Source organism: Pseudophryne corroboree, chromosome 7, assembly GCF_028390025.1.
Source record: "Pseudophryne corroboree isolate aPseCor3 chromosome 7, aPseCor3.hap2, whole genome shotgun sequence".
NCBI classification, from domain to species: domain Eukaryota; kingdom Metazoa; phylum Chordata; class Amphibia; order Anura; family Myobatrachidae; genus Pseudophryne; species Pseudophryne corroboree.
Window position 1 is genome coordinate 252430426 of NC_086450.1, and position 13031 is coordinate 252443456.

Sequence of the window (13031 nt, forward strand, 5' to 3'; positions counted from 1 at the left end):
CCCTGCACCCTTACAGTGACCGGAGTATGTGTAGGTGTGTGGAGCAATGGCGCACGGCTGCAGTGCTGTGCGTTACCTCAGTGAAGAACACAGATCTTCTGCCGCCTGTGAAGTCTTCTTTGCTTCTCATACTCACCCGGCTTCTGTCTTCCGGCTCTGCGAGGGGGACGGCGGCGCGGCTCCGGGACCGGACGGCGAGGGTGAGATCCTGCGTACCGATCCCTCTGGAGCTAATGTTGTCCAGTAGCCCAAGAAGCAGGACCTAGCTTCAGAGAGTAGGGCTGCTTCTCTCCCCTCAGTCCCACGATGCAGGGAGTCTGTTGCCAGCAGAGCTCCCTGAAAATAAAAAACCTAACAAAATACTTTCTCTCAGCAAACTCAGAAGAGCTCACTGAAAAGCACCCAGCTCGTCTGGGCACAGTATCAAACTGAGGTCTGGAGGAGGGGCATAGAGGGAGGAGCCAGTGCACACCAGAACCTAAATTCTTTCTTAAAGTAGCCCATGTCTCCTGTGGAGCCCGTCTATCCCCATGGTCCTTACGGAGTCCCCAGCATCCACTAGGACGTTAGAGAAACTAAGAAATCACATGTACATAAGTAATCACTGCCTTTGCCATAAAGCTCAAAATTGAGCTCAGGTGCACACTGTTTCCACTGATCCTGCTTAAGATGTTCCTACAGCTTAACTGGAGTCCACCTGTGGTAAATTCAGTTGATTCGACATGACTTGGAAAGGTACACACGTGTCTATATAAGGTACCACACTTGACAGTGCATGTCTGAGCACAAACCAAGCATGAAGTCAAAGGAATTTTCTGTAGACCGCCGAGACAGGATTGTCTCGAGGCACAAATCTGGGGAAGGGTAGAGAAAAATATCTGCTGCTTTGAAGGTCCCAATGAGCACAGTGACCTCTATTATCCGTAAATGGAAGAAGTTCGGAATCACCACTCTTCCTACAACTATGTGAATGTCCTTGAGTGGCCCAACCAGAGCCCAGACTTGAATCCTATTGAACATCTCTGGAGAGATCTGAAAATGGCTGTGCACTGACGCTTCCCATCCAACCTGATGGAGCTTGAGAGGTGCTGCAAAAAGGAATGGGCGAAACAGTCCAAAGATAGGTGTGCCAAGCTTGTGGTATTATATTCAAAAAGACTTGAGGCTGTTATTGCTGCAAAAGGTACATCAATAAAGTATTGAGCAAAGGCTGTGAAAACTTATGTACATGTGATTTCTTAGTTTTTTATTTTTAATAAATTTGCAAAAATATCAAAAGAACTTTTTTCACATTGTCATTATGGTGTAATTGTGTGTAGAATTTTGAGGGGAAAAATGAATTTATTCCATTTTGAAATAAGGCTGTAACATAACAAAATGTGGAATACTTTCCGGATGCACTATACAATTGGCAGCCTTACACATAATGCCCACAGTAGTGCTCCTTACACGTAATGCCCCTGATATAGTGCCAGATATACATTATACCCCCAGCAGTGCCAGATACACATAATGCCCCAGCTGTGCCAGATACACATAATACCCCCAGCAGTGCCAGATACACATAATACCCTCAGCAGTGCAAGATATGCATTGCCAAAAGAAATCAGGCAGAAAGTTGACCTTTTGATTTAAGTCTGAATGGAGATAGTGGGGGAGCACACAGGATGCTTATAAAAGTCCTCCAACAAAGGTGCTAAATCACATATTCCAGGCTCTCCCAGAATCAATCATCCAAAAGCACCAGCAAATGTTAATCACTGTAATAAAGCCATAACAAGGATATCAGAGAGTATATCCGAGTTCTGCTTCTAGAAGTGTCCCAGTCACAGGTAACATTTATACACTATAATACGCCAAACAGATATACATTTATATACCCCCCACAATAATACATCCTACATAAAACACAACACAGATATACATTTATACACCACCCACAGATAACATTTATACACTATAATACACCACAGAGATATACATTTAAACACCCCCCACAATAACACATCCTACATAAAACACCACACAGATATAAATTTATACACCCCACACAATAATACACCACAGATATATACTTATACACCTCCTACAGATAACGTTTACAGATATACATTTATACACACCCCAGATAACATTTCTACACTATAATACACCACACAGATATACATTTATACAACCCCCACAATAATACATCCCACAGATAACATAATACACCCCCTAATCCCGACAATAATACACCACACAGATAAACATTTATGCAACCCCCCCACAATAATACATCCAACATAAAACACACCACAGATATACATTTATATACACCTCACAGATAACATTTATATACTATAATACACCACACAGATATACAGTAGGTAGCATTTATACACACCCTCCCTACCACCCCCCACAATAATACACCACACAGATATACATTTATACACTCCTCACAGATAACTTTTATACATTATAATACACCACACGGCATACGGTCAATTTACCTACAGTCAAAATCCTGACGGTCAAAATATCGACAACCATTGACCGGCGGTCAAAATACAGACATGGTCAAAATATTGCCATTTAAAATGTCGACATGAGTTCTTCCTTGAAACCGACTTGTTCATACTTTTACATCCCAGTGTACCTGGAGGGGGAATATAATAGTGTGCCGAGCACAGCGAGGCACCATGCCTGAAGTATGCGAGCCATGGAGGTCATTCCGAGTTGTTCGCTCGGTAAAAATCTTCGCATCGCAGCGATTTTCCGCTTAATGCGCAATGTCCGCAGTGCGACTGCGCCAAGTAAATTTGCTATGCTGTTAGGTTTTTTACTCACGGCTTTTTCATCGTTCTGGCGATCGTAATGTGATTGACAGGAAATGGGTGTTACTGGGCGGAAACAGGCCATTTTATGGGCGTGTGGGAAAAAACGCTACCATTTCCGGAAAAAACGCAGGAGTGGCCGGAGAAACGGGGGAGTGTCTGGGCGAACGCTGGGTGTGTTTGTGACGTCAAACCAGGAACGACAAGCACTGAAATGATCGCAGATGCCGAGTAAGTCTGAAGCTACTCAGAAACTGCTACGAGGTGTGTAATCGCAATATTGCGAATACATCGTTCGCAATTTTAAGATGCTAAGATTCACTCCCAGTAGGCGGCGGCTTAGCATGAGCAAATCTGCTAAAATTCACTTGCGAGCGAACAACTCGGAATGACCTCCCATGTGCAGGGACGCGACACACTTATGCAGTGTCCATGTCGGCCTATGTCGACATACACTCACAAAAAAACACAATGAAAACCGTGTGTCGACCTTTTAACCTGTCGACATTCTAACTGTTGGTATTTTGACCTGGTCAGGATTTTGACAGGCGGCGGGATCCAGGCCACCAGAATGACGGAAGGGGAGTGAGCGCAAAGACCTCCTTACGTCTTGCTGCGCTCGCCATGCTGTGCTCGCCACACTGCGGACTCGGTGGCACAGGTTCGCCACGAGTGGGAATAGCCCCTGTTAGCTGGGATTCCGGCTGTTAGCATTGTCAGTAGTCGGGATACTGGCGTTGGTGTCCTGACCGCCGGGATACTGACTGCCAGCAATGTAACCACATCCCTATTTGCCCCCCATCCCCCCAAGATAACATTTATACACCTCTGTAATTGTAATAAACCACTACCCCACAAACAGATTGCTTTTATACACCCTCACCCCTCTTCAGTTAGGTACATACCACCACTCATGAAAAAGTCCGCTTGGTGTTTCTTCTTACTGTGCAGCTGCAGCACAGTTCAGGGCCAGGCAATGTGACTGGTAGGGAAGGATAGAAGGAAGCAGCGGGGTCTCATAGAGGGGAAAGAGAGGACTCCTCACAGCATGTCATTGCTGGCTGGGCCCAGGGGAAGGACCAGGTAGTACACACAGTTCCAGCAGTGCCAGTGAGGCTGCCGCAGGCTGGACTAATTTGTGGCAGGGGGTGACAGCTGCGCGATTAGTCCCTGAAGCTGACTTTAACAGGACGGGGGATGGATTCAGGCAGTGCAGAGGTTCTTCTTATTGTGGCTCTGGCCACCTGCGGTTAACTGTCACAATTGTGGCGGCCATACGGCGCTCCCCATGGGATAGCGACGCACACAGCCGCTCCTATGGAATGAGTCTGGAGCTGGCCTTGGTGTTCACATACTTTTTGACATTAAATACTTGTATGTTTAATTATCTATTTCTATTAGGACCATTTTGGCCATTTTCTATTTCATCTATTATGGTTGCCAGTACTTTTTATATCTGTATGTGTTAGAATAATATTTACATTCAACAGAGGAGCGGAGATTTCGCACACAGAGGCGAAAAGGTTTCTTCACAGTAAGGACAATACATGTTTGGAATTCCCTGCCTGAGAGAGTGGTAATGGTGACTCAGTCAATACTTCTAAGAACAGGCTACAAAAATTCCTAATGGATAAGGATATACAGGGTTATTGTGGGTAGATCACGTACTATAGTTAAAAAAAAAAAGAGGAACAAACATAACGGTCGACATTCACAACAGATAAAATTAGTAGTAAAAATAATACAGTGCAGGAGACCACAAATAGGTTGAACTCAATGGACAAATTGTCTTTTTTCAACCTCAAAAACTATGTTACTATGTTACATAACTGTACAAAGTTGTAAATTATCTGCTGTCAAGACATTATGGTCTAAAGGCCCATACACACTTAATGACGTTGCTCTATGAGCGATGTCGTCTAGTGTTTCATCTCCCGGGCAGGGCAGTCGGCGGCCACCCATACACACTGAGCGATATAACCGCTCATATCGCTCAGTGACGTCACGCAGCCGCCGGCCGTGCACACAGCTCCTGGACGAGTGTAGTAGGGTATGCTGGCGGCCCAGCATACCGGCGCCGGAATCCCGACCGCCGGCATACCGACAGCTGGGTGAGCACAAATGAGCCCCTTGTGGACCCCCAAGAGGGAGAAAAGGTGTCGGTATGCCAGCTGTCGGGATTCCGTCGCCGGTATACTGTGCGCCAGGGTCACGCCAGCCGGCAAACTTAAGACCACCCCTCCTGGACAACAGTCCAGATCGAGCTTGCATGCACTACCAACAGCGACAATCGTTGTTGAACCGCGGGGACTTGCATCGTTCGTCGCTGGCGGCAAACACACTTGCCGATAAGATGAGCGACGTCGCTCAGGAAGGGGGAAAATGAGCAACGTAGCTCATTTTATCGGCAAGTGTGTGTATGGGCCTTAAGATCAAGTGTAAAAAACAGAAGTTTAAGAAAAATTACTGTTAGTAGAAAGCAACAGAAAAAACTAAACAAAGAACTACCAATAATGGCAATTTAAAATTAAAATGCTGCTATCAAGGGTAAGTACAGTATTTACATTTTTAGGTTCGATTACAACTGTCATATAGCTTTATAAATAATACAAGATAAGCTGGCATTTGGTGTCAAATCTATATACTCTGTAGATTTCTATTGCAGTTGTACAATTTGACAAAATGGAACTGTAGTACGTTTTGCAAGTAATACATATTGGTATAAACAAAATAATTGTCACAATGCACTAAATTTTTCTTTCCAAGAGCCAAATTATTTTGATTCACAGCTTACCGTGTGGGTGGTCAGCATGCCACATGCAGGGTATCACTCCAGAGGGTAGCCATGGATTCAACAAGTGTGAGTTGGAATCAGTTGCCCATGGTCCTGAAGCTGATAGTGATGTTCCTCCTGTCACCATCAAATTAGAGCTCAACCCAATACCAGCACATCCAGATGAATGAATCTGAGAGATGTCGGGTAAGTCTTTGTTTTCTCTGGAATACACCAAATAGATCATCACACAATCTTGCAGCTGCTGAAGTGGAGAATACTTGTCCAAAATTAGCAAAATGTTTTACGTAACTATTGGCATAAACGTAGTAAGAGTTATTCTATAGGTTGAGATTCAATATCTGCAACTTGTAGACAGCAGACGTACTGTATATATGCAAAAACATGATGCTCAAATTATTATTTATACCCCATTCACATACAGCCTTTTGACCCGGGTCTTTACATGTGTGAACAGACCCGACCTGGGTCGGATGTCCTGAATCCACGACCCTGCTCGGTACCAAGTATGTTCCCGAGACTGACCCGGGTCGCCCCTAGCGTGAGCGGCATTACCCGGGTCACGCCTAAAAGCAGCAGATTGGTGATAACAGTAGCACCAAGACTGGCGTATAGCGGAAGTAGTGCCTATATTCAAAAAGGGAAGTAAAGCTGAACCAATTAACTATAGACCAGTTAGTCTTACATCTATAGTGGGGAAAGTATTGGAAGGTATTCTAAGAGATAGTATTCAGAAGTTCCTTGAAGTCAATAAGGTCATTAAAAGGAATCAACATGGGTTTATGAAGGACAGATCCTGTCAAACCAACTTACTTGGCTTTTATGAAACAGTAAGCGCAAACCTAGATCAGGGTAAAGAGGTGGATGTAATCTTTTTACATTTTGCCAAAGCGTTCGATACTGTACCACACATGAGACTTATCTACAAGCTACAAGAATCAGGGCTAGGAAGCACAATATGCACTTGGCTCAAAAACTGGTTAGATAATAGGGAGCAGCGCGTTGTGGTTAATGGATCTTTTTCAACTTGGACTGAAGTGCTAAGTGGTGTGCCGCAAGGCTCAGTATTAGGACCGCTATTGTTCAATATTTTCATTAACGACCTAACAGAAGGTCTAGAGAGCATGGTATCAATTTTTGCAGATGATACCAAATTGTGTAAAGTTATAAATGCGGAGGGGGATGCTGAGTCGCTTCAGAATGACTTAGTTAAATTAAAAGCTTGGGCAGCGAAATGGAGAATGCGCTTCAATACAGACAAGTGTAAGGTAATGCACTGTGGTAACAAGAACAAAAATAACACCTACCTACTAAATGGGGTAAAATTAGGGGATTCTGTACTGGAAAAGGACTTAGGTATTATCATAGATAGCAAACTAAGCAGTAGTACCCAAAGTAGGACTGCAGCAAAGAAGGCTAATAAGATATTAGCATGCATAAAACGGGGAATTGATGCTAGGGACGAGAGTATTATACTCCCATTATATAAATCACTTGTGAGGCCACACCTTGAATACTGTGTACAATTCTGGGCACCTTACTACAAGAAGGATATCCTGGAGCTAGAAAAGGTTCAAAGGCGGGCGACCAAACTAATTAAGGGTATGGAGACGCTGGAATACGAGGAAAGGCTTGCAAGACTAGGCATGTTTACACTGGAAAAGAGGAGATTAAGAGGGGGCATGATCAACATTTACAAATATATAAGGGGACAATATACAGATCTTGCGCAGGACCTGTTTTTGGTTAGATCAACACAGAGAACTCGTGGACATTCGCTCAGGTTAGAGGAGAGGAGATTCCACACAATACGGCGTAAAGGCTTTTTTACGGTAAGGACGATACGTGTTTGGAATTCCCTGCCTGAGGGAGGTGTAATGGCCAACTCAGTCAACACCTTTAAGAATGGGTTAGATAAATTCCTAATGGATAAGGATATCCAGGGTTACGGGACATGGTCACGCACTATGGTTATTATAAAAAAGAGGGGTTAATCGGAACGGCAGTCAGCAACTTCAGTCAAAATTTTATACAAAATAATTGTGCATAGGAGACCACAAATAGGTTGAACCCGATGGACAATTGTCTTTTTCCAACCTTAGATACTATGTTACTATGTTACTATGTTATATATTCTCCAAGCGTCCATTGTAAGCCAGAAGACACAGGTAACTGGAAGACCCTGGTCTGGTGTGAACGGCGACGACCTGGAAATAACCTGGATCCATCACCCATGTCTAAAAGGGGGATAAGCACTGAAACCACGGCTTCAAACCATGCTCAGTGGGCCTGGTTCACGTTTGTATGGAATTGCACAGCTGTTTTTCAATTCAGTCTAATTAAAATTCTAATGCAGCTGGAGGCGTTTATAGTGGATGAAGTCATGTTACCGCCGCTCGGAATTCCAGCAGTCACCATGCCGACGGCGGGATCTCGAGCGCTCAAAATGCTGACAGTCGGAATGCCTACCCACAGGCTCTATTCCAACTCGTGGGTGTCCACAAGGGGCTTCTTTGTGCTTGCCGACATCCCCGCCAGCATTCTACTGCCAGGATCCTGGGGTTGGTATGCTCAAACGCCAGTCTCCCAGCCCCAACCAGTCTATAGGATTCACATATCCTATAAACGGGTTGGGGCTGGGAGACCAAGCCCAAGACCAAGACTATGTACCGGTATCCAGTATCTAGGTCGACCACACTTAGGTCGACATGCATTAGGTCGACCACTATTGGTCAACATGCATTAGGTCGACATGGTTACTATGTCGACATGACAAAAAGTCGACATTGGGGTTTTCAAAAAAAATTTCATATTTTGAACTTTTTCATACTTTACGATCCATGCGGTATATACAATTGGGAATGGTAACCTTGCCTGAAGCATGGTGAGCGGAGTGAGCCATGCGAGGGGACACAGTGCCATAATTGGAGTTCCCCAGTCACTCTATGAAGAAAACAACACCATTTAAAAAAAAACAACCTCATGTCGACCATGTTCATGTCGACCTAATGCTTGTGTCGACCTATTTCAGGTGTCAACTTAGTTGCTGTCGACCAATAGTGGTCGTCCTAGACACTGTCGACCTAAGTGTGGTCGACCCTATGATCCACACCCCTATGTACCTAAGCTGGCTCCAAGTTTTAGAGTTGTGGTGAGTGCCACATCTTTCCTCCAGACGTATCTATACATTTATGTATTTAGATTTAAGTATCTTACAACTTGAAATACAAATGTTGAAACCAGTTGTGCAGATGCATCTTTACACATACACAAATGGAGAAATCTGTACATGTACATGGGCAGAATGGGTCTTGCAATGTCACTCGGAGCACTCAGTCAGCTGCAGCATGAATGACATCCTGCAGCATTTGTGGGGGCGGAGCGGGGGTGGCACCCAACATCGTTCTTCAAAATAAATTTGTGGACCTGGTTGTCTGAATCCGACGAGCTTACTCAGGCTGGCCGGTGCCTGAAACCATCAAGAATTGTGACCGTCCTCAGACGCAGCACTCGGATCCTTGCTAATGCACACTTTACATGGAAAACACTGTAAGGTGGCATTTCAGATGCAGATAGATCCGTCTAATACGCATTTTCGCAAAAAATAAAATGCAAAAAAGACGCTCAGTGCTACCAAGTCCCACATGGCACAACTTCAGGGGCTGTTTAGCGTGACTGCAGCAAGTATGTAAGAGGACACATCTGTAGATGATTGATATGAATGGCATACACCCTAGTTTGTCATAATTGTAATGGTAGTATGAAGCTGTATGAGATGCAATGTAGTTGCATAAACAAACAGTACCCATATATAATACTGAAGATTACAACTTTTTTTAGCCACATTTACAAACATATCAAAAGCGTTATATATAAGCACACGTATTAGCTCAAGTAAGGATGTAGCTGCCATAGGAGATGGGAGTGCAGCTGCTACGGGGCCCAGAGCTGAGAGAGGCACATCTTCCCTGTCAAATATACATTTTTCACCATTGGTAGATACATAGGGGCCCTAACAAACGTTTACCTTGGGGCCTACAACATATCTAATTACACCCCTGGACCCACTCATTGTAAAGTGGTATAAAATGAACTGGATAGCATTATAATGTTATGAACTGGGGTACAATATTGTGGCACAATATAAAGTAGAGGCACTATAGTGTGGCATAATATGCCCTGGTCGCAGCACTGTAATGTGACATGAACTAGGGACACTATGGGTGGAATTCAATTGTTCGAAAAGTCAGTTGGGTGTCTTTTTTTTTCATGTCTATTAGATAGGAAAAAAACAGACACCCAACTGACTTTTCAAACAAATGAATACCTCTCTATATGTCATAATGTGAATTGGGGGTACTGTGTTGCATAATGTGTACTGGCATCCCTACTTAACTAGGGCACTACTATGGTTCAGAAAATGAACTAAGACACTATTAGGGGGCACAAAATTAACAACTGCTGCAGAGAGGTGTCTCTCTAGAACCATTGGGACAAGGGCCCCTTCAAATTGTTGCTGTGGGGATCACAAAGTTCTGGTTACGCCCCTGAGCTGAAGCCTGGGTTAATAGTGAGGCAACACATGCCAATGCCTAGGGATGAACAATTGCAAAAGGAACTTATTTGTCACAATCTTCTCATTACGGGTTGAATTAAATTGTGCCCGAAAAATTTGTGGGTGGAAAAAAATAACAAGGTTTTACCAGAAACAAATTTGGGTCGAAAACACATAGGATCCAGGATCAGTTTCTGGATCCATATATTTCGACGGTCGTGAAAACTGATAATTGATCAGTGATTCCTACTTGAATTGACATCTGTCCTGCAATCCCTACAGCAGACCATACCCACCTTTCTTGCCAACTGTAGCAGTGTTTGACAGTTTCTAAATTGGTAAGTACTGTAACGTGACAGTCTCTGAGCCAGTAAGCAATGTGTGACAATTTCCATGTCAGTAAGCAGTCTGTGACAGTGGGCCTGATTCAGGTTTGTAAGCAAAGCAAAAAAGCACACAACTGGGCGAAACCATGTTTTACTGCAGGTGGGGCTGATATAACATGCAGAGAGATTTAGATTTTGGTGGTTTATTTTTTGTCTGTGCAGCATAATGATGGCTGCTTTTGCATGTAGCCCACAAATGTTAGAGAGCTATATTTTTATACTGCAATCTAGATTTCAGTTTGAACACACACCACCCAAATCTAAATCTCTCTTCACATTATATCTGCCCCACTTGCAGAGCAACATGATTTTGCCCAGTTGTGTGTTTTTTGCTTTGCTTACAAACCTGAATAACCCCCAGTGTCAGTGGTTAGAATGCGCTGGGTGCAGCATAGGATCATGGGACTTTTAGTTTATTCATGTATAGGGATCAGCTGCAACAAATGGCATAGGATTGGATAGAAGCGGTATTTATACAGTATTGTATGGACCAATTACAACACACTCAGGACCTTGAAAAAGACCCCAGCAAGGGTTGAAACGCGTAGATGTTCACGGCGAAGGACCCCTTTGATGCGACCATAAGCAGAGACCTGCATTTGTACATCAGAGTCTGGAACAGTGGAGAGCCTGGGATTTCCCACTGCACTAAGCTCTTTTAAAACTGCTTTGCACATTTCTAAAGCCCAGTATACACTAGAGAGATGTGTGCTGAGCGATCTGTTACAGACCGCTCAACACACATCTCTCCCTCCCGCTCAGCACAGCGTGTGCTGAGCGTGGGGGGGGGAGGGTCGGTGGCCGCTCATTTCACCCAGTGTGTGAAATAAGCGATGTGCTAGATTGTGCCTGCATGCAAGCCAATCTAGCACGGGCGATAGCGATGCACGGGGCCGCGCATCGATATCGCTGGGGGGCATACACACAAGAGATTGCTTAGATTTTAAGAATGGATCTCTGTGTGTGTACCCCCTTAACACAGCCAGTAATTGCTACTTGTTCAGCTGATTGGAGATACTCGTTGCCTCTGTTAAACTTAAATGGTTTTTTTTTTGCATTTTATTGATTATTAAATATGTGATTAAACTGCCATATTTAAATTTTTCCTGTTTCATGGGTACTTATTTGTTGAGCCCAAGAGGTGGCTTTGTACAGTGCATTCAGTGACTGCTACACTAGAAGCTGATTATGAGCGCTGGTTAAGTTATATCCATACACCTTCTGTGTGATATTAGGTTGACTAGGATGCTTCTAATTGCGCACCTGAGGACTCTGCATTGGTGTGTTGTACTCTCGAGTGGGTCATCTGTCTTCTGCATTTCTCCATCGGGCAGCTCTAGAGCGGTTGTGAGGACCTTCCCATTGTGAAATTGTAGTCTATTGATTGTGAGCTCCCCGATATAGGGGGTCTTTCCAAGTTGATCGTAGCTGTGCTAAATTTAGCACAGCTACGATCATCCACACTGACATGCGGAGGGACGCCCAGCACAGGGCTAGTCCGCCCCACATGTCAATTCTGCTCGTTGCTGAAGTACAAAAGCATCGCACAGCGGCGATGCTTTTGTACTTCAGGAGTAACTCCCGGCCAGCGCAGCTGTTGCGTGCTGGCCGGGAGCTACTCATCGCTGCCCGGCTCGCAGCGGCTGCGTGTGATGTCACGCAGACGCTGCGGCCCGCCCCCCGCACGGGCAAGCCACGCCTGCGCCGTGCCGCCCCCTCTCGCCCAGCGACCACCTCTGTCTATTGATCAGGCAGAGGCGATCGCAAGGCAACGACAGCCTCCGACAGCACTGCGGCGCTGGCGCAGTTCTGACCTGATCGCTGCGCTGTGATAAACTGCAGCGAGCGATCAGGTCAGAATGATCCCCATAGACATTTCTCTTCTAAGAACAGATCAGCAATATATGTTTCGTATTGCTTGTGCCATCAAAGCCAGGGAGGATCCCGATGATCTCGTCAAGTCTAAGCTAGATGCCATTAGTCATGCGCGGTGGCTAACTACAGCCAACAGGATCTTGAGGCTTTATGTGTCCACCCGCCAGACCAATGCATCTTTAAAATTGCTTGTGAACTTTGTTCCGGATCAAAGAACAGTCTTCAATCAAAGATGCTGCTCGCCATGTGTGGCAGTTTATCCAATCGTCGAGGTACTTTCCAAAGAAGTACAAGACTGTCATTGATAATGTTGTGGCCAACAATGCTTATTTTGCAATACCTGACAACATTTTGTTGGCTGTGTTCACAGATGAAAAAGACAAGGTTGCATCACAATACGCGATCCAACCGCAAAAAATAGGATTTTAATTGCCTGCCGGTAAATCCTTTTCTCGTAGTCCATAGAGGATGCTGGGGTTCATTTTAGTACCATGGGGTAAAGACGGTTCCGCAGGAGCCTTCGGCACTTTAAGACTTTTTAACAGTGTGAACTGGCTCCTCCCTCTATGCCTCTCCTCCAGACCTCAGTATAGGAACTGTGC

At 44.7% G+C, this 13031-nt stretch overlaps 1 protein-coding gene across 4 annotated transcripts in view; it reads right to left on the reverse strand.

The window, feature by feature from the left end:
• The window catches only part of TNRC18 (trinucleotide repeat containing 18), a 1076633-nt gene that overhangs the window by 852898 nt on the left and 210704 nt on the right, over positions 1–13031 (reverse strand). For all 4 annotated transcript variants that reach the window (XM_063934091.1, XM_063934092.1, XM_063934093.1 and 1 more), the window contains exon 6: positions 5614–5816. In XM_063934091.1, the coding sequence (XP_063790161.1) occupies positions 5614–5816 (203 nt within the window). The remainder of the gene's footprint in view (positions 1–5613; positions 5817–13031) is intronic.